This window comes from Hypanus sabinus, chromosome 14 (genome assembly GCF_030144855.1).
Source record: "Hypanus sabinus isolate sHypSab1 chromosome 14, sHypSab1.hap1, whole genome shotgun sequence".
Taxonomy (NCBI): domain Eukaryota; kingdom Metazoa; phylum Chordata; class Chondrichthyes; order Myliobatiformes; family Dasyatidae; genus Hypanus; species Hypanus sabinus.
The window spans coordinates 20,284,549-20,307,559 of NC_082719.1; the positions used below are offsets into that span (position 1 = coordinate 20,284,549).

The following is a 23,011-nucleotide window of genomic DNA, read 5'->3' on the forward strand; positions in this document are numbered from 1 at the left end:
GTTAATGGCAGGATTCTCAAGTAGAAGAACAAAAGGATCTTGAGGTCAACATTGATAGGTCTTTTTAAAGTTGCAGCGAAGGTTGATAGGGTGGTTAAGAAGACTTGTGGTGTGCTGCCTTCATTAGTTAGGCAATTGGGTTCAAGAACTGCAAGGTAATGTTTCAGCCCTATAAAACTCTTGTTAGACCACACTTGGAATATTGTGTTCTGTTCTGGTTGCTTCATTATAGGATGTAGATTTAGAGAGTGCAGAGGAGACTTACCAGGATGATGACCGGATTAGAAAACCAAAAGGGTGTTCCCTTTTAAGAGGATGAGAGGTAACTTGATAGAGGGATAGGTCAAGTGGATAGCCAGTCATTCTCCCAGGCTGACATGGCTAATACAAAATGGCATAACTTTAGGATACTGAGAGGAAAGTATAGAGGGGCGATGTCAGAAGTAGTTTATTTTTCCCAAAACACAGATAGGTGCATGGACCATGCTCCCAGGGATAGCTGAAGAGGCAGATACATTAGGGATATTTAAGAAACTCTTACAAGATAGGTACATTGATGAAAGAAGGATGGAGGGCTATATGGGAGGGAGAGGTTCAATTGATCTTGGAGTACGTTAAAGGGTCACCACATCATCATGGCCCAAAGGACTGAAACTGTGTTGTACTGTTCCATGTTCTACACTCAGTAGCCACTTTAGTCTTTCAGGAGTAGAACCCTGGAATGGTCCACACTTGTAATAGCCAATTCACTTCAAGGTACTAAGTGTTGTACGTTCAGAGATGCTCTTCTGTACACCACTGTTGTAATGCATGGCTGTTTGAATTACTGACACTTTCCTGTCAAGCTTGAACCAGCTTGGCCATTCTCCTCTGAACTCTCTTATTAATAAGTCATTTTCACCAATGGAACTACCGCTCACTGGATGTTTTCTTATTTTTCACACTATTCTCTGTAAATTGTCTCCTGGGATTTTCCTGACTGTTGAGCGTGGAAATTCTAGAAGATCAGCGGTTCCTGAAATACTCAAATAAACTCATCTGGCACCAACAATCATTTTACAGTCAAATTCACTTAGATCACATTTCTTCCCCATTCTGATGTTTGTTTAGAACAACCGAACCCTTTGACCATGTCTACATGCTTTTACGCACTGAGTTGCTGCCATGTGTTTGGCTGGTTGGATATCTTCATTAATGAACAAGTGCGTAATAGCCACAGAGTATATGCTCCAATACTCCAAATTTGACCTCACTATTGCCTTACATAAATTCACATAACATCCTTACTTCAGTACAATAACTTAAGAGAGCCAACGTGCCAAAAGATCTTTTTACGACTATCTAGCTGAGACACCATATTTCTGCCATAAAACTGCAGTTGCTGAAAATCCAAAGTGTATACAGAAAATGCTGAAAATATTCAGCAGATCAGCAGCTTCCATGATGAAATTCACTTTGGGCTCTACCCTCCTCATCTTTCTTTGCAACTTTTAACACCCTGATTTCTAACTTCTCAGTTTTGATGAAGAGCCATGAACCTGAAATGTTAACACACATGGAGCCTTACTTGATGAGCATTTCTGATTTTATTCTTTCTACATTTCTGTGTCATCTTCCAATAACAAGTCTGCATTTATACCTATAGTATTATTACCTCACGCTAATATACTTTTCATCATTTAATGACTTTGCTTTTTGGTCTCGCTTCATCTTCTCTATTTCATCTCTATCTCTTTCAACCCCTTACTCACTCCAAAAATGCTGTATTTCCAAATTTTTTTTTTCTTTCAGATTTCTATTAACTGCAGTTTCTTGCTTTGATACATTTTATCAATACTTGGAAGATAATGTTTTGCTTTAAAACAAGTACACAAACTAAAAAAGCAATAAAAATGACATTATATTTCTCAAATGGTTTAATTCTAAGTAATTTCACAAAAATAGCTTGCAAAAGAAACTTGAAAGTTTACAAAAAGTAATCAGAAAAAAAATACTGTAATAGCATCCTGAGTATATGTTGTTAGTATTTCATTCCTCATCCTCAGAACTCATCTTGAACATATAATACCTCACATCAAAATACCTGGTGAAAAAATCATTTACACTATTGAACAGGAATACCTATGCACAGAGATCTAGAAAAAGACCTTCTACAACATTAACTTTACATATCCGTAGAAAATGCCAAAGACACTGCAATTCTTAATTTAACATTTTAAATGCTAGAAAGAACAGTTGAATATCAACAGCACTTTGCAGGTCTCTCAGATTTCCAGTACCAAGGTTCTTTGCTTTTCAATACTAACTTTTATCTTTTCTCAAAAATGTCATAACTATTCCATAAACAACTAAAAATATTTGACATAAACTTCTATTATATATTAACTTAAAATTCATACAAGTAATACTTTCCAATTGGTTCTACTTCTATAAATCAAATCTTATTTAATGTACAGTACTGTGCAAAAGTCTTAGGCACATATACATACACAACTAGGGTACCAAAGATCTTTGCATAGTACTGAAGTGATTTTAAGTATTTTACTGCATTGCTGCAAAAAAAAAATGTGAGTGATCCTGATATGGGTCTCTGATGAGACTGGGAAGGAGGCAAGGAGAGGGGAATCACGGTTGGGAAAAGGGGAAGGAGGGAAGCACCAGAGAGACATTCTGCAATAATCAATAAACCAATTGTTTGGAATCAAGTGACTTTGCCTACTGTTTCAGGGCTGGGTGTGTCTGCACACTGCCCTGACCTTCCTTCTCTGCCACCTGTCCTAAAGCCATCCTGTGGCACTCTACCCTCACCTTTCCCAAATCCTTTGCTCCAGCCAGATAAACAAGCTCACTCTCTGCTCCATGTTGGCAAATACAGTATTATATAAAAGTCTTAGGCACCCTCATGATATATGTATGTGCTTAAGACTTTTGCACAGTACTGTACACTTGATTGATATGTGACCGACAGAATACAGCCTTCATCTAGTTTAGGTCTGGTGAATATTGGAAGCTACAGATATTTTCAACATACAATTAACTTGACCACAAACTTGTGCCCTGAAGGGTGAAATTCAATGTAACTTTTTAGAAAGATAACCAAGAGGTACGTACAAAGCAGCAGTTTGCTGAGCCCACATACATCACAGATTAATTTCTTCAGAAAAATCAAGATAACTATTGCAGAAATTAAAGACACACAATGTTTACAAATATAATTTAAGAAATGATACCCCTCAGTATAAATTTATTGCATATATTATTTTACAATTAACAAGCCCTCATCAGAAAATTATTTTTATATGGTAAGTGGTTTTACATTAAACACAGATAAAATACACAAATTAAGATCAATTGCACAGATTAACTACTTACACCTTTGAACATATCCATGTTTATTTTACTGAACATATATTTAGAATCTTATTGTTTAGACACAATTAGATTTATGTAGTGAAATATTTACCTGATTGGTCAGATATTTTGGCACATACACCTTCCACATCTGTGCTTCCCTAGAGACTGCCCTCTCCAAAAGGATGGGCAGCCTCTGGCTCTCCAAGGGTCCTGAAAACTTCATAACACCCCTTGGATATGCCAGCCTCCCAAATGGATACAGCTACCTGCAAATTAAAATTAATTATATCAGTACCAGAACAATTCTGTTAGAAGACTAAACCAGTTAGCCTGGCTGCACCCATTACAAAAATAATATAGACTTCCCCATTTATAACCATATTGCTGCTGAAACAAACAGATTCATAAAAATATCCTGTATTCCAAAATTTGGTGCTTATAATCTGCCGGAAAGCTGGTTTTCATTTAAAGACATACAGGCAGTGCTGGAGAACTCAAAATGTTGGCCCGAAGCATTGACTGTTAATTCCCCTCCATAGATACTGAGTTCCTCCACTTTGTTGCATTTTGCTCAAGATTTCCAGCATCTGCAGAATCTCTTGTGTTTTTCATTTAAAGACATCTAGTTAAAACTAATACAATATACTGATGGAATAGGGTAGCAAAATGACTTGGTTTTTCCCCAGGAAGTACCAAGCTTTATGAAGTTTGCAATTTCTGCACACGTGTGCCAGCACCGAAGTTCCAACCTCCCTGACAGTAGTTTGTCACTGTCACCCTACCATGCATGCTTTGAGCAAGAGGGGAGAGAAGATTAAAGGAAATTCATACCAGGATCACTCTCCTAATTGGCCCAATGAACGCTGCCAAAAAATGTTGATGCAAGTTAAGAACAGGAGCACTGTGATAGTGCTCAGCACCACGCACACCACTGAAGTACGTCTAGGTTCATATGGAAAATATTTAGGCAAGGTACACAAGTTTTCTATACAGTTTTCATCTAGACCCCTCCATCAATAACCCAATAAAACAGCAACACCATGAGGGATGAGAGAAGTACAGAACACTGCAAAAATAAGACAAACAGAAATTAAAGATACGTAAGAGTGGCATGATTTGTCCCTTTTACTGTAAGTCATCTTCATGCAGAATGCTTTATGATTTTTTTTGCAAACAAGTTGGAAACTTCTTTCCAAAATCCTGGTCACAGAGAATTGATAAAGCCCAGAAGCATGACCAATTCAAACAAACTTTTAAAAAAGATGCATGCTGCATTGAAAAATATTCCACTGAACCCTTGTCAAAGTTTGATACAGACATCTGGAAATCACTCTGTTAGTTAAGTAGAAGACTGAAAATTTGATCTAAAAATCTCAGGTGGATAATAAAAAAAAATTTTTAAAAATCAAAAAATAAACCACCTTTACATTGATATATTAGAATAAAAGCCAAATTATTTTTAGCCATAATTTCTATTTTCAGAGAAGCAAATAAATAGTCACAGATACTATTATACCCTCTGAAATTAATATTTCACTCCACAATCTCACCTTCTGGTATTATTAAATTTCCAGCATGTGAAATGGAGGGCAAATCTCCACCAGCACAATGGAAAAGTGGACAACAGCAAACATTCAGATGCAAATCTCTTGTATGTTTCTAATAAATGTTCAAAATTAATGTTTCACACCTGAATGCTCTGTCATTCTTTATCATAAATAACAATTAAAGATTGAATGTAGCCTTATGCTGAGAATCTGGCTATATTCCAGGATATGGTAACAAAATGTGTATTATCTACTGTTGTTTATCAACCATATAGACTTTCTGAGCTGGAAGGATTGTAAAGGACATTTTTACTATTGGAGTAAACTTTCTCCTTCAATAAGCTCAAACTTACTAAACAAGAACAACATTTTGCAATCCTCCTTGCTTGAAATTCTAAAACCAAAAAAAATAGAAAAACAAAATATTGCACAGAAATAGAAAATAGTCAAGTCAAAGCCTCAAGCACTCATTAAACTAACTAAACAAGGATTCTCATAATAATTTTCTACACCAACTAAGGTGTGTTTACATTGGTTGTTCAAAACCTGTTGCTCCCAACTAAAGTTGGTGATGCTAACCAAAGTTTATAAGAACTAGCAAGTTAAGCATTAATTAGATTTATTAAAAAACATTCTTAACAGTGACTGAACAGTGTGCTAAGAGCTGCTGTTGGAGAAATAATTCACTCAATGCACTAATCATGTGATAAAGATATTAGCAATTGCAATCAGATGCCTAGAGGGCATCTCTAAGTTTTTTAGCAATTAAATATAATACCCATAAAAGCTTTAGATTAAAAAGGGACCACTTACTAAGCAAGAGAACCTGACTGAACAAGTTTAAAAGCATCAAATGAGCATGAGGGAATTGAATAGTCTAAAGATAATGACAGACAATCTAGACTGCATTTGGGTATTGTACTCACTAAGCTTATGAGCACAGTCCTAAATCAAACAGAAGTCAGCCACATGATACTAGTGATGTAAGGTTTTCAATGATTGACACTATGGTACAACTCACATGCATCAATAGCAATAAATGATGTGCCATGGCCAGTATTAAAATAAAGACATTCAGTGAAAGACTTATATAAACCATATTCCTAAACTGCTTGAGTTATTCAGATTTCAAATCCCATGAGTCTTCAGAGATGACTGCTGAACTTCATGAAAAATACCAGTCTTAAACAGAACACAAATGGTAATCACAAAAATGCTCAATGGATTTAATTATCACTCCCATCCATTTTAGATACTATTGCTGATGAAGCACTTTAAATTTGGCAAGTCTACAAAGTAAACAATAAGCATCTCTAGAGGTCTGTCACAAAAACTCCAACCTTTTTTTCAAACACATTCTACAGCAGAAATATCTTGGCTATACCCATAATATGTGTCTTGTGTGTCTGCACCATGTGTCAGTCAAATTCAAAACTATACAACAAGAGCAGTTAGAAACTGGCAGGGATGATGTTGTGGGCATCACAGAGTTGTGGTTGAAAGAACACCATAGCTGGGAGCTTAACATCCAAAGACAGGTAGGTGGGCACACGGCAGAGACACTTTACCGTAAGAATGAAATCAAATCCTTCATAAATTACATAGGATCAGAAAATATGAAATCTTTGAATCAAAACAATAGCCAGGATGTGGGGTAAAAAATAAATGGCAGATAGAAAAAGCATGTAAAAAGGCAACGTTACGGTAGTCAGGGAGGACTTCAACATGCTGGATCCCAAGAGAAGGATCGAGGAATTTGTAGAATGCCTACAAGATGTTTTTCTTAAGAGCTACTTGTGAACGAGTCCATTGGGAAAAGGTAATTCTGGATTGGACATTGTGAAATGAACAGGATTTGATTAGGAATTTAAGATTAAAAGCCCCTTAGAAGGCAGTGATCATAATATAACTCACCCTGCAGCTTGAGAGAATTCTAGAGGTTCATGCAATCGTAGCTGACAAGGGAAGTCAAAGAGAGCATGAAAACAAAAGACAGGACATAATGTACAGCAAAAATTAATGGGAAGTTAGAGTTGGGAAGTTTTTAAAAACCAACAAATGGCAACTTTAAAAAATCAATGATTAAATATGAAGGTGAGCTAGCCAATAATATAAAAGAGGATACCAAAAGTTTTTTCAGATATATAAAGAGTAAAAGAGGCAAGAGTGGACATCAAACTGCTGGAAGTGTCACTGTGGAGGTAGTGGGGGGGGGGGGGGGGTAAAGACAGAGAAATGGAGGATGAATGGAATAAGTACTTTGCATCAGTCTTCTATGGAAGACACCAGCAGATGCCAGAAATTCAATCTTGTCAGGGAGCAGAAGTGAGTGTTTGGCAAGCTGAAAGACCTGCAAGTAGATAAGTCACCTGGACCAGATGGCCTACACGCCAGGGCTCTGAAAGAGGCAGCTGAAGAGAATGTGCAAGCATTAGTGATCTTCCAAGAATCAAGTTTCTGGAAAGGTTCCAGAAGAGTGGGAAATTGCAGATGTCACTCCAATATTTTAAGAAAGGAGGGAGACAAAAGACAAAATTATAAACTGGTTAGCCTGACTTCAGTGGTAGGCAAGATGTTACAGTCCATTTTTTTTAAAGATGAAGTTTCATGGTGCTTGGAGACACACAATAAAGTAGGCTAATCTCAGCATAGTTTCCTACAGGGGAAATCTTGCCTGACAGATCTGTTAGAATTAGTTGTGGAAATAACAGGCAGGATAGATAAAGCAGTTAGTGAAAGTTGTTCACTTGGATTTTCAAAAGGCCTCTGACAAGGTGCTGCAGATGAGGCTGTAAACAAGGCATCTGAAACTATCTGAAATTCCAAAATCCAAAATTTTCTTGAAGTCAGAAATGGAAAATTCCACAGTGCTGGGAACATTTCCAGGCGACGTGCAGATCGTATCACAAACAATTCTGAGAAACAATCTCACAAGTTAATGAAAAATTTTAAAAAAACATTGCATAAAGCAAAAAAATAAAGATATCAATCTTGCATTAAAGGAGTGACAGAGTGACATCACTGAATGGTATGTCAATTATGAAACAAGCAAAAATCTATCACAACTAACTGAAAATTAAAGGCAATTATGAATATTCTGCCAGCTGGTTGCAAAAAATTCTTAAATTTTTTAAAGATTTTGAAAATTTTTAAGACATTATGTTTTCTGATCATAGAGCAGCAGAGAAATTCACTGAGTTTGTGAAGATCATCACTGATGAAAATCTAACACTAGAGCAAGTCTACAATGTTGATTTTTTTTATACCTTACATAAAACCTAAAAAGTGGTAAAATACAAATACAGTGAACTATAGTTTATTATCAAAACACGATATTGTAGATGAAGCCTGAAATCCTGCAGTTGTTTGTTATTGTTCAACAGCTGCTTCAGGTATTCTACCAATGCTGTTGTGCTGCTTTTGTTAACCTGCACACATTATATTTTCATTATAATATTGGTATGGATCATTAAAGATCCTCACCAAAAGGGGATAACTACACTCATTTAAGAACCCTGGTAGATTGTTATTTCATGCTTGTTATTCATTACTATTTATTTATATCTGCATTTGCAGTTTATTTACAGTTAACACTTCCTGATGTTTACAGTTTAGTTACTGTTCTATAGATTTGCTTAAGTATGCCTACAGATAAAGAATGTCAGGGTTGTATATGGTGACATGTATGTACTCTGATAATAAATTTTACATTGAACTGTTAAGTACATGTGTGTTATGAACAAGTGTAAGACAAAGACTGCTTTCTGGAGCACATAAACTCACGAGTCCGAAATGATGATGATCCCAAGCAATACAGAATATATTCAAAAAATTTTAAAATCCAATATCCATAACATTTCCAGCCCCAAACATTTTGGATAAAGGGTACTCAACTTGTATTAAAATGGACAGAAGATTGGCTGACTGACAGAAGGCAGAGTGGGAATAAAGGAGACCTGTTCTTCTTGGCTACTGGTGACTAGCAGTGAGTGTTAGGTCTGGTACTTTTCACATTTTATGTTAATGATCTGGATGACAGAATTAATAACTCTGTGGCCAAGTTTGCAGATGATACAGAGATAGGTGGAGCAATGTGTAGTGCTGAGGAAGCATGGAGTCTACAGAAGGACCTAGGCATGTTAGGGGAATGGACAAAGTAGTAGCAGATGGAATAATACAATGTGAAGTGTACAGTCATGCACTTTGGTAAAAGGAATAAAGGCATAAACTATTTTCTAAACAGGAAGCAAACTCAGAAATCAGAGGTGCAAAGGGACTTGGGAGTTGTACTGCAGGACTCCCTTAAATTTAATTCGCAGGTTGAGTTGGTAGTTTAGAAGAATGAGGGATCCCATTGAAATCTATAGGATATTGAAAGGCCTAGGCAGGGTGGCTATGGAGGACTTCAACAGATTAGGAGAATGGATAAAGAAATGGCAGTGTAAGGAAGCATACGGTCATGCACTTTGGTAAAAGGAATAAAGGCAGAGATTATAGAGCAAATTCAAAATTAGAGGTGCAATTCCCTAAAGGTCAACTTGAAGGTTGAGTCTGTAAGAAAGGAAAACAAATGCAATGTTAGCATTCATTTCAAGAGGAATAGTTCATAAAAGCAAGGATATAATGCTGAGACTTTATAAGGCATTAGTCAGACCACACCTGGAGTATTTTGAGCAATTTTGGGCCCCACATCTAAGAAAGGATGTGCTGGCATTGGAGAGGGTCCAGAGGAGATTTACAACAATGATCCTGGGTTAATGTATGAGGACTGTTTGGATGCTCTGACCTGTACTCACTGGAATTTAGAAATTTAGAATTTAGAATTTAGGAATTTATTTCACCCCCCCCCCCCAAAAAAAAACTCTCCTCTAACATTTCTAGCAATTATTTTGTAAATTTCCCTACATAGTGTCCTTTCTGTTAAGGGAAATTACATTATTCCTGTTCACTCTGACCAGGATGCTTTTTGACATCTTTCAACAATGCAGACATTCCTTCCATAATATCAAATACTCTACCCTGTTCCACACTCAAAATATTAATTTATGATGAACAGAAGTAAGACACTTGACAAATCCATATTAATTATTTTTGATTAATCTGTGTCTATCAAAATGCAGCTCTGTCATCCCTTCAATCTTTTTTCAACAACTTGATCACTAACAGACTGTCCCCATGAAAACCTGATTAGAAATCAATTATCAATTCACTGCTGGAAATTCACAACATTGCACATGGAAGAACCTTTAATTCACTTGGAACAGATGAAAGCCACTAAAAGTTTTGGATTGGATTTTCTACAATTTATTTGAACTTATAAATTGATAGCATAGTGAATGTATCAGAATGCAGAATTAATCTAATATTAAGATGATAATTTGTTAGATGCTATACAAAATGAGAGCTTATTTTGCCACATGCTAGGCCAGGGGTGGGCAAACTTTTTGACTTGTGGGCCACAAAGGGTTCTAAAATTTGACAGGGGGGCCAGACCAGGAGCAGATGGACGGAGTGTTTTGGTAATACACCTCATAAGAGAAAATAAAATATCATGGGATATGTAGAAAACATGTGCTTTAATTTCAATTGAAAATGAACAAATGCATTACAACAAAATATCTGTCTTTGAAGTCCCATGGTATTTAGCTATTTATTGAAATGACTTTTAAAACACTAAAAATTAAATGAATAAAATACAGCTTTTTTTAATAGTAACAGTTATTATTTTAAAGCACTGAAAATTCTGTTATCCTTCAAGATATTATCATCATCACTCTCTTCCTGACTGTCTTTATTTCAAAAACGGTAGGAGATGCAGGTCTACTTGTCCTGCTCCTTCTTATTCAATTGTCCCCTGTGCCAAAACTCAACAACGACCAGCACAAAGACAGAACACTGACAGCGCGCCAGTATGCGGAGCGCATTATTTGATCTGGAGCGCAGTTTTTATTTTGAGAACGTACGTGCACCTGCGCACTACTCATGTCCATCACTTAACAGAAATGACATGTAACATGTAAGGCTTATTGAAAAAAATATTTTCAAATGCATTTTTTACATAACACAACGAAGAAACTTATTTTTAATTTCAGTGGGAACAGTGTTGTTGGTCTCCCTTTTTAGCCAGCGCATCAAAGTCTGGATTTAGTTTTGTTGTGGCGATTCTCAGGATGGATCTGAGGTGTTGGTCAGTTAACTTGGATCTGTGGCTGGCTTTGTTGATGTTCATGACGCTGAACGCCTGTTCACACAAATAGGTTGAGCCGAACAAAGAGTAAAGCGCAAATGTGGAGTAATACGCTGCACCTCAACAAAGGTCAATGTGTAGCGGTGTGCTACATGCAGTGCTAAAATTACGACACGGAGTCGGTAACTGCAGTCGAAGAAAAAACTTTATTCGAAATCCCCAGCCTCACTTTTAAGCCTCCCTCAACCTGTCCCCCATGGCACAGAGGCTCCAAAGCTCTGTGCTCGCAAATCCCCGCAGGCTATCTCCCTTAGCCGGAACGCGGGCTAATTGTGAGCCGGTTCGGATGTGCCAGGAAATGGGTCGCCACAAATGTATATAGAGTGCGTCATCTAATGGGAAAACGCCAGAATTGCAGGGAAAAAACGTTAACAAGGTTTATTAATATAATTTCATCAAGTTCTGCGGGCCGGATTAAAAAGCTTAACGGGCCGCATATGGCCCCCGGGCCGTAGTTTGCCCATGCCTGTGCTAGGCCTTCCCTTGTAATGCTCCATTAACTCTTCATCCAGCACACTGACGACTGCACTGGTGCTGCTTCATGCACCCATGCTGAGCTTGTCAATTTCATCAACTTTGCCTAACTTCCACCCTGCCTTTAAAGTTATCTGGTCCATTTTTGACACCTCCCTCCCCTTTCTCGATCTGTCTCCATCTCTGGAGACAAAGTGTCAACCAACATCTTTCATAAATCTGTGATTTCCCTCTGTGATTCCCTTGTCCATTCATCCCTCCCCACTGATCTCCCTCCCAGTACTTACCCCTGCAAGCAGTGTAAGTGCTACATTTGCCCATTCACTCCTCTCTCATCTCCATTCAAGGCCCCAAATGGTCCTTCCAGGTGAGGCAACACTGCAAATCTACTGGATTTGTCGATAGTGTTCAGTGGTCCCAATGTGGCCACCTCCATATTGATGAGACCTGTCATAAATTGGAGGACTGCTTTGTCAAGCTCCTCCAATCCATCTGCCAGAAGCGGAATTTCCTGGTAGCCAAACATCTCAATTCTGATTCCCATCAACAAGTCAGCTCATGACCTTCTCTTGGGCCTAAATGAGGCCACCCTCAGTGTGGATGAGCAACACCTTATACTCCATCTGAGTACCCTCCAGTCTGATGGCATGAATATTGATTTCTCCTTCCAGTGGAAAATATACCCTCCTCCTCCCCCTCCCCTCTTTTTCTATTCCCCACTCTGACCTCTTACCTCTTTTCACCTACCAATCACCTCACCGAGTCCTGTCTTCATTCCCTTCATCCTATGGTCCATTCCCCTATCCTATTAGATTCCCTGCTCTCCAGCCCTTTATCTTTCCTACCCACTTGGTTTCATCTATCACTTTCCAGTTATTTTCTTTCCTCCACCTTTCTATCCTGGTGTCTTCTCCCTTTTCAGTCCTGAAGAAGGGCCTTACGTCGAAACATGAACTGTTTATTCTTTTCCATAGATGCTGCATGACCTGCTGAGTTCCTCGAGATTTTGGATTTCCAGTATCTGCAGACTTTATTGTGTTTATAAAGAGCTCATTTTACTTGTTTAGTACAATCCACATGACTACTGGCTGTGTTCTGAAGGGCTCAACTGCTAGTCAATTAAGTGAACCATCACAAGGGATACATCTACTTGATCTTCTTATTTTGCAGAAATAACCACTACACAGTCATACCACAGATGGAGTTCAGTTATCACACTGACGACACATTTCCTCCTATTGTGTAATCCTACTAAATGGAATAGACTAAAAGCAGATGTGCAAGCATAAAACTAGACATCCATGAACTACTGTAAACCACTAGCATCATTTGTAACTCATGGCCCAACAGATCATTCACTGTCAAACCAGGCCAATATAGTTCAATGATGTTTGTTGAAGGACTACAGGCAGCAGAACACATAACTAAAAATGAGAGATCAAGCTAGTGAAGGGGCAAAAAAATGTATTCTAACCACCAAAAACAGCATGCTGTAGTCAGAGTAAAGCAATCTCACAACCAATACATCAGATCAAAAATTCCCCATCCAACTGTAAACAATGATGTACAATTAAAAGACTAATGGGCTAAAAGTGCACACATAACACCTGCATCCTCAACAATGGTCCAAACCAACAGGTTGATGATAAAGGCAAAACTGATCCCTAAGAGCTGAGAAAATGCTATTTCTTTACATTAGTGATCACCAACCCGTCAATCGCGATCGACTGGTCGATCTTTGAGACTTTCCCAGTAGATCGCGCAAAAAAAAGAAAAATACACAAATACAGACTCGAGGGGCCAAATGGTCTACTTCTGCACCTATTGTCTATTGTCTACTGTTGAGAGATTGTTTCCAGGTTGCGGGGTTTTAGTTCCGTTCTTTCTGCCCAGTGCTCATGTGTATAGCTCCCCCGCACTACACAGTGTAATTCAGTGGTCCCCAACCACTGGGCTGTGAGGAAACAATATGATTTGCTGATATGAGTCAGCCGCATCTTTCCTCATTCCCTGTCAGCCCACTGTTGAACTTGAATACACGCAAGGCCATCAGTCGCCTAATCGCAGTGATACCCTCACACCAGGGATCACTGGCCACCTCGCGCGGCCGGTGAGGAGTGCCGTTGCTGCTGGCCTGAAGCGTGGACAGATAGGCACTGCCTCTAAACCTGTTTAGCACACTGAATGTTTGTGGGGAACCCAGTGCTAAAATATTCGCAGACGACCTAATTCAGGCTCAGGGTTTCGTAAGTAGCAGAGCAGCTACCTTGCTGCGATCTACTGAAACAAACTTTTGTTGGCCAATAGATCCTACGGGGGGGGGGGGGGAATGGGCCCACTCCCTGTCACACTCCTCGCTCAGTCAGTCGCTCTCTCCGGACTGCGACCGCCGCAGCCCCGGTATGGGGACCTCCGGTCCGGTCTTCTCACCCCAGCCACGACCAGCTGCACCTGGCGGCAGGCAGGTGAGAGGCTGCAGTTTGGGCCGGGAGGCTGTCGAATGAGGCAATGAAGCCCTCAAAACTGCTTCGGTATCCTGAGTCCAAGCACCCCTCACTGAAAGACAAATGTGTTGAGTTTTGTGAGTGGAAAAAATGTGAGCAAGCGGGACAGAAGCTAAGTGCCGAGAGCCGCGAAAACTAATTTGCAGAATAGACTGGACATAAGGAACCTGCTTCGAGTATCGCTGTATTCCAGTCGTGTTTAACACCCCGTCCCCCCCCGCAAGAATACTGTCAATATTAAACCAGTCCGTGGTGCAAAAAAGGGTGGGTACCGCTGGTGTTTATACATTATTTCTACTTCCGGGTTGCGGGGTTTTATTTCCGGTCTTTTCTGCCCCAGTGCACATGCGTGTAACTGATCAATCTGGGGTCGATCTTGCCTTTCACTAAGATCGAGGTAGGGGATCTTGGGCTTAAAAAGGTTGGTGACCACTACTTTATATTCTCTTGCGATCTCACAAAACAAGCCATTCCTCAGCAAATTATATTTACTCCAAGTGAGATCAAGACTCAACAGAAAGCTTGGGGTACAACAGAACTACAGGCTCAGACGACATCTCAGCTGCATTACTAAGACCCGCACTCAAGAACTGCACCAATAGCCACAACATTATTCAGTGACATAGTGCATCGTAGCCCTTCCAGCCCTACAAACCCGATTAACGCTACCCATATCATGGAACAATCTACAATGGCTAATTAACCTACCAAGGATGTCTTTGGACTGTAGGAGGACAGAGCACCTGAGGAAAACCCACGCATTCCACAATAAGGACATAGAGACTTCTTACAGAATGGTGTCGGAATGCTCCAAGCCGTAAAAGCAGCGCGATAACCACTACGCTATAGTTATAACACTAGCACCTACTTGACAACTTGAAAAACTATGCAGATACGTCCTGTTCCCAGGAGAGGACAGAGAGATTGGGCAGCAAGTAGCACAATTTAGTACCTCCTCAATCATTAGCAAGATTCTGGCAGGTTTTTTTGACAATGCTGCCAAGTGCCACATTTCTCACCAATGCCCATTTTCAGGTTTCCCACAACCACTTGACCTTGGTCCAAACAAAGTCAAATTCCAAAAATGAGTCACGAATCATGGTAGCATTTGACCAAATGGGCCATCAAAGATCTCTCATAAACCTAATGTTGGTGAGCATCAAGGAAATAAAAGCATCGAGATTGGGCTCATGTGTCACAGAAAGGATGATAGATGGACAGCAATCGTACCAGCCCCAGGAACTCACTATAGTAGATCCTAATGATAATTTTCTAGGCTCAACCATACTTAGCTCTTTCACCACAAGTCAGAAGCAGGTGTGTTCAATTTCAATACAACCCCTCAGAAAATGAAGCTTGCCACACCAGCATGTATAAAGGTCTTAAAAAATTAAAACATAAACTGGAAAAAAAATCAAAAGGATGTCTAACCATCTACCTCTGACATTCAATGCATCGTTAATGCTATTGACATAAATAACTGTAGCTACAAATCAGGTCAGAGACTGTGTATACTAAGGCAATTACACAAAGCACCTTCAAGGGAAATTATTAGCTCAATAGTGGCCATGGAAGCAATGCTCAGAACCCCCACCCCCAAAAGAAAGATTCTTATTACATTTTCCAGACCATTTGTTTTCCTGAAAGAATTGATTTACTGAAATTCAGATCTCCATACATTTCACTAGCACCTTTACCAAATGAAAGAAAGCAACTGGATATGTTATTGAGTGAAAAAAATTATAAAGTAGGAGGAAGACATGCCTGTTGAGCATAAAACTATTGGGTAGAATACCTTAGTTCTATGCCTAAAATTTCATATATTCTATGCACCTATATAGACAATGGTTCCTTAAGGTTGTCATAGCTGGGGAATGTAGTGGGATATGCTCCCACTACCTATTAAATGCTCCCAATGGCAGGTGCCTCAAATAGCCTCTGACAAACAAGTCCAACTCCTGGCCTTCACTGTGGCTAAGCCTGGTGGAACCATTTCTACTGACAGGAAGAAGGAGCAAAGGCAGGTCACTGGCTCCTTAAAACTAATTGCTGGCTCACCTTGGAGAGGGAAAACTCCAATCTCAAACCTCCACTGCCTTGTGGCTATACCCATTCATAGGGAAGGCTTCAGAAGTAAACCACAAGGAAAAATCTGGACCTGGAGTCCCTAAGGCAGACTTGCATTGAGTTCAACGATGACTGGCAACTCCTACGATGCCACTGGTACCAACCTGTACATTCAACTGCGTGAAGAGGGGAGCTGCTTTATGGCCAGCAACTTGCCCTGGCTTGCTTATCACACAGACAGCTGGCACATAACATCTACAGACAACCCCAACCGACGGAGGGCTCATATAAAAAATAACACATTCTTTTATCATAAATTGGAAACCTAATATACAGATGTCAATGTCTGCAAATAGTAAAGATGCTCAATTGCACCTTGGAAGTCATCACCTACAAGTATTGTGCAACACAGATAATACCCCAATGACCAATCAGATTCTTGGGCTAAGAGCAGTCTACTGTTTAAAAGGACAAAAATACTGCAATATTGTTCCAATGTCTAGGTAAAAACGTTGCACAGAGTTCTAACTTTCCTTTTTCTGTAACTAAATAGAAAGTAATAGAAACAGTAACACAAACTATAGCTGCAAACTAAACACAAAGTACACTGCAGATGGAAACACGTACAAACACGTACTGCAAACTAAAGTTCTCAATTCTACTTTGGACAGGAATGAAATCCTAAAACCTCCAATTTCTAAAATGTTATTACAATAGGTGCTGAAGTTTTGTGAATTAATAAAGTATACATGATAGCACTGCCTTCTTTCTTGAATAGACTAATGTTCTTTCAATGTTTAATTTTTAAAGGGATGATTTGATCCAGATCTGCTAGAAATCTCCTTTGCAAACTCATGACTTGGTTTCTGTTTATATTTTTACTTAAAAGCTGGCTCACAGAACAGTTAAGTGTTCCGGGTATTCAGCATATATAGCTGAAATGATTTTAATTAATATCTGCAAATCTTCTGAATCACTTGTAGTAAAGCTACCAAAAATGATTTTCTATCAAAATAGTTAATGTACACAAAATAGACAACTTAAAGAAAAACAAAATCCCTTGCAGTATGATTATTCTCATTTTAAAATATGAATTCTTTGCAAAAGCCATTTCACTAACCAGGACACCTGATTTAATTTTCAATGCAGCACATTACACAAAACTGATATAAACTATCCTAAATGGGGGAAAATCTGCATGTCCAATCCATTGACTTAAGTTTAAAAAACTGAAAACATAAAAAGAGAAAAATCAAAACAGTTTGAAGTGCAAGTGAAAGAGAACAACTATACAAAGATTGGGTCAGAAGAAAAAAGTTCTAACATATTTTATTGCAGACAAGGATCATAAACATACAATGGAACTAATTACTAAATGACTTGTATCCACCTTCATGTCAGCAAACAGCTTTAAATAAAATTATTTACATCGTGTACAGGTAATGTAAAATATAACTACAGCCACCAGAAAACCCTGCTACATATGTGCATATGACCTAGCCACCAGATAAAAATTACTCCTGAAAATGAAAAAAATCGTGTTTCCCTTGCTCTTTTTTAACCCAGTCTCATCTGAATCTATAAATTAATTGCAAAGCAAAATAGGTTTACACAAGTACAATAATTCTTTACCTTACCCAAACCTAAATTCATTCCCTATTACAGTATAGCCAATCTCTCATAATAGTTTCTACACTTCCCAAATTCCTTTGCCCAAAGCCTTAATCCCATAGTGTTGCTTCCATTTTCATGTTAGGCTGTTATTTCCTCTGAACTCCGACTCTGAGCCTGTCACTCCTCCTCCAAACCTTATGACTCTTTGCTCCCCCCACACAATCCTCTTCCAACCCTGCACTAGCACTCCTCCAATGCTAACAGCCCCACTCCTCCAGGATTCCCAACTCCCCATCCCGAAATCCACCCCATTTTCCCCTCTGTACCCCACCACCCCATTCCACCCACAGCCACTCTAACACCCTCCACCCACCATACCAACAAATCCTACAAACCTCCCACTCCCCCTCCTCCCATTGCCCCTCCACCCCTACTCCTCCTCCCATTCCCCCTCCACCCCCTAACACCCCCTTCCACTCCCCCTCCACCCCAACCCAACCCCCTCTCCAACACCCAGACTATCTCCAACCCCGGCTCCCCTCCTCCTCCAACCCCCTATTCTTCCTCCATCAACCCGAAACACCCCCCACTCCAACCCTCCGCCCTTACTGCCCTCCCGAATCCTCTCACCTCCCCCGCGAAGCTGCGCTCTTGACCGTCGGCCTGGATCCCCCGGTCCATGAACCCGCTGACTGCCGTTCGCCTCACTTTTCCATGCCGGCGGTCAGACGATCTGTGTGTGCGTTGGGGAGCACTGGCCTGGCTGGCGGACAGCGGCCGCTCGGGGGCTGTGGGCGGCCTGAGCTGCGGCCCACTCTTGCTGCTCCCTCCCTCCCTCCCTCCCAGCCAGCCGCCGCCGCCGCCGCCGCCGTCCACGCCACGAACCGGCTGCGTCTCACAGCGCAGCGCCGCCGCTCAGTCGCATCCTCGCCAGCTCGCTGCCTCTTCCCCGGCCTTCAGCTGGCCTCAGCAGCACCCCCGCACCGCCCCTCAGCCGGACAGCGGCCTCCTCACGGTGACAGGGCAAGAAACAGAAGCGATGTTGAGCGGACTCGTTCGTTCGGCGGACGCGGCAGGTTGTGCGTGAGGGGTTGTGTGGTTCGTGCTCCCAGAAATCTCCGCGGCACTTGTAAACACGGCGCGGCGCGGAGCCGGCTGGTGAGGGCTTCAGGCGGGGCGGGCAACGCTCTGAATGCACAATATCCTCGATGATAAGTCAGCTTCAGTGGAGAGGGGAACTGACATAATGTGCCGATTTGCAGTTTTCCCTTAAATATCTGACTGTCCAAAGAAGAAGGGGAAAAAACAGGGAGACGTAAGTGATCAAAGTAAAAAAGATGCAAATAGAAAATAAAGATTGACAGTCCTGTCAGAGTGAAAAGCAGATCTATTTTAGGATAGTATGAGTTTTGGTATTTCGTTTCTTATCATCATGCAGAAGTCCATCAAATCAATTCGTTTCTTATTCCATTCCCCCTTCCCTCTTTTTCTCCCCCGTAGTCCTGCCTCATTTACCTTGCTCTCAACATACTTCATCATTCTCCTTTGCAGTTTGCTTACACTGAGCCTTCCAACGTATCTTTTAGAAGCCAGAATACTCAGAGGATACATATGCAGTCTAAGAGAAATTTGACTCAGGACCTGAGAACTTTAAGCTGCAGTGCTAGCAAGTGCATTACTAAGCCACCCACAGCAATTTGAAATATTAACACTCCTGATATGCATACTGGTATACTGAAAATTTCCAGAATTTTCTGCTATTATTTGCTTTACTAATTCAGAAATTTAGAATTGGAGAATCATTAATTTTGCATATATTTGTCTGTGTGTGTATACAAATGTTCAGAGCCTGCACATTCCTGTTAGGATGAATGACAACGTTGGCAGGCTCTGGGAACTCTGGTTGATGAGAGGTATTGAGGCTCTAGTTAAGAAAAAGAGGGAAACACGTCAGCAGTTGGGAACTGGTGAATCTCTTGATGACTACAAGAAGTGAGGTGTGTAGATCAGGGGGGTTGTAGAGTGTCTAATGTGGCCCCATTGTTTTAAACATGTAGCAAAAACAAGCCTAGAAACTATAGGTCAGTGAGCCTGATGGATGGGATAGAGGATGTTGGCTATGCTGTGGATGGTGTCCTGCTAAAGGGTCTCGGCCTGGAACGTTGACTGTACTCCTTTCCATAGATGCTGCCTGGCCTACTGGGTTCCTCCAGCATTTTGTGCATGTTGCTTGGATGTTATCTGTATGGTCTTTTGCAAGGCCTTATGACAGATTAGTCTGGAAGACTAGCTGTCATGGGATATAGGGAGACGGCAGATTGGATTCATAATTGGCTCAGTGGTAGGCAGCAGAGGGTGATTGTTTCTCAGACTGAATGCCTGTGTTTAGCCATGTGCCACTGGGGTTGGTGCTTACACCTTTGTTGTTTGTAATCTGTGTAAACAATTTGGAGGTGAATGTACAAGGTGTGGCTAGTAATTTTGTGGCTGATACTAAAACATGTTTTGTTGTAGATAGGGTAGAAGGTTTTGAAAATTACAGAGAGATGTTGGTCAATTGGACATAAGGGCTGAGGATTGGCGAATGACTTTCAATCCCAATTAGTGGTATGTATTACATTTTAGTTGGGAAATAAAAACATAACTTGCTGGATATCTCCACTTTTTATATGGAGATGTAGAATTAATGTTCCAGGTCAATAACTTGTCATCAGAACAGATCCCATCTTCCAACCTTGTGTAGATCACAATTCTTCAAGTGTGCATCTGGGAAAATTTCTGGCGGGGGGGTGGGGGGGGGCAATGCACACAAAATGGTGGAGGAACTCAGCAGCTGAAGCAACATCAGTCCCGATGAAGGGTCTCGGTTTTAAACTCCGATTATTTATTCCCTTCCATAGGTGCTGCCTGGCCTGCTGAGTTCCACCATTTTGTGTGTTACTCCGGATTTCCAACATCCCTTGTATGAATGAAGTTCTGTCTTTCTGTCTGTTCAGGCAAGGAGTTTCTGTCCCTCATGATCTCTTGATTTTTTTTCCCTGGACTTTCCTCTGATCCTTCTGCCAAGTAACTTAAATATATATTCTCCCCCCCCAACATTAGGAGGGATGTGATTAAGTTGGGGGGGGCAGAAAAGATTCATAGGAACGCTGCTGGTGCTAGAGGGCTTGAGTTATGAGAATCTGGATAGGCTGGGACTGTTTTACCTGGAGCACAGGAGGCTGAGGAGAAACTTAACAAATGTTTATGAAATGAAGGGCATTGACAGGCTATAGATAGTGACAGTATTTTTCAAAAGGTACAACTAGAGGACATAGGTTTAAGATGAGAGACCTGAGGAACAAAGCTTTCTTACTGAGGATAGTGGGAATATGGAATCAGTTTCTACAGAAGATGACAGAGGCATGAACAACTACAATGTTTAAAAGACATTTGGAGAAGTACATGGAAATGGAAGGTTTTGGAGGGTTACGGATCAAATGCATACAAGTAGAATTAGCATAGATAAGCATCTTGGTTGGCTTGGACACTTTGGGCCAAAGGGCCTGTTCTTGCGCTGTATAACTTTATGAATCTGTAAATCTAATTAAGATCCTTTCTGCTAAGGGATGTTTTTCCTTCACTTTCACTCTATCCAGAGCTCTCGTTCATCTATATATCTCAATTACATCATCCCTCAGTCACCTTTGTTCCAAAGAATGCAGTCTTAATTTCTTCTTATGAACATAAATCGTCATTGCTGATAGCAACTTCATAAATCTCAACTGCACTTTCTGCAACCTTATCAACATCATTGTGACCTTAAATCTACATACTACAGTAATTGTAACTTAATTAATGTTTTGTAAAGTTTTAGCTTGGCCTTCTTTCCACAACTGGGCTGATAAACATCCTTTAACTGCCTTTTTTCCCTGTTCTACTGGCCACACACTCAACTTTTCCTTAATAAGCAACTGTTTATTATGTATTGCTGTATATACCTTGTTTGCTTTCCCCAAGTGCATCATCTTGTATCTGCAGCTGTACACAGTTCCTCAATACCAAAATGTTTCCAATAAATCAATTCTTTAAAAAACTTGCCTCTTTCTGTTGGATTCAGAAGACTTTATTTTCCTGTTTAATCCTTCAAATGTGATTGGGTCAAATGTTTGCTAAATTCTGCATATTACATCAAATGAACTGCACTCATTGAATTTTTTGAGGAGGGCTCAAAAGAGATGACCCAATTTAGTCATGATCTTCCCTTAAGAAATCCATATGAATTATCCTTACTCAATCTGTTAATCTGCTCATGCATGCTGCACCTCAGGATATTTTCCCTATAATCCTTCAGAAATTGGGTTGCTGGTCTACTTGCTTCATTCCTTTCTATGTACGTAAATGGGACTATCCCCTGGCCACTTTCCAGTTCTCCTGCTCTCTCAATAGAACAGATAATTTTTTTTCCCAGCAATGATGGTACAATATAAAGACTGAAATTATAACTGTTCAGTATTGTTTTGGTTAATATTTCATGTTCCTTGCAATTTTTATTTGCATTTGTGCGCACTTTGAAGAAACTTATGTTTAACAAATCTTTGTGTCACGGAATGCCATTTTCAAAACATTTTTATTGTGGAACAGCAAACAAAATGACATGGTGTTGAATGCTTTTTGAGACTAACATGGAGTCACACATTTGATGGACAAGGGAAGTATTGGCATTATGGATTTCCAAATATAAATCTTCCCAGACATGTTACTTGAAGAACCCCAAGACTATTCAAAGGATTCATAGTATGTTTACAGCATGGCTAAATATGCAGGCAGTGATGACTGCCGTGGCTGGTGGTTAATGCCTATGAAAGTTCCAATTTTGAAGACAGACAGACATACTTTATTGATCCCGAGGGAAATTGGGCAGAGATTGGAAAGAGAGGTAGTGATGACAATCTGAGTAACACTCAGAGGTTATTTTCAAGACTTTCAAGTATAATTCCAATCACAAGATAATCTTACTTTACATACTTGCTTGGTGATCAGCTAGCACAGCTCAGATATTGTCTACCATATTTGTAGATACTGATTTGTCTAACAGAACAATAACTGCTGGCAGGGATCTTTAGAGGCTTTGACTAACAGCAGATCTGCTCACACAAAGCCTGTGGAAATATCCATCTGCAGCAATGGCCAGTTTGCCCTAGGAATGTTACAGTATAAGCTTA

General features: G+C 40.1%; 1 protein-coding gene across 1 annotated transcript in view; it reads right to left on the reverse strand.

The window, feature by feature from the left end:
- ccni (cyclin I) overlaps positions 1 to 18,624 on the reverse strand; it is a 44,742-nt gene extending 26,118 nt beyond the window's left edge. Inside the window, exons 1-2 of the mRNA XM_059988846.1 lie at positions 18,438 to 18,624; positions 3,464 to 3,620 (exon numbers count right to left, since the gene is read on the reverse strand). Coding sequence (XP_059844829.1) covers positions 3,464 to 3,577 — 114 coding nt within the window. The 5' untranslated portion in view covers positions 3,578 to 3,620; positions 18,438 to 18,624. The remainder of the gene's footprint in view (positions 1 to 3,463; positions 3,621 to 18,437) is intronic.
- Positions 18,625 to 23,011: the final 4,387 nt, after the last annotated feature.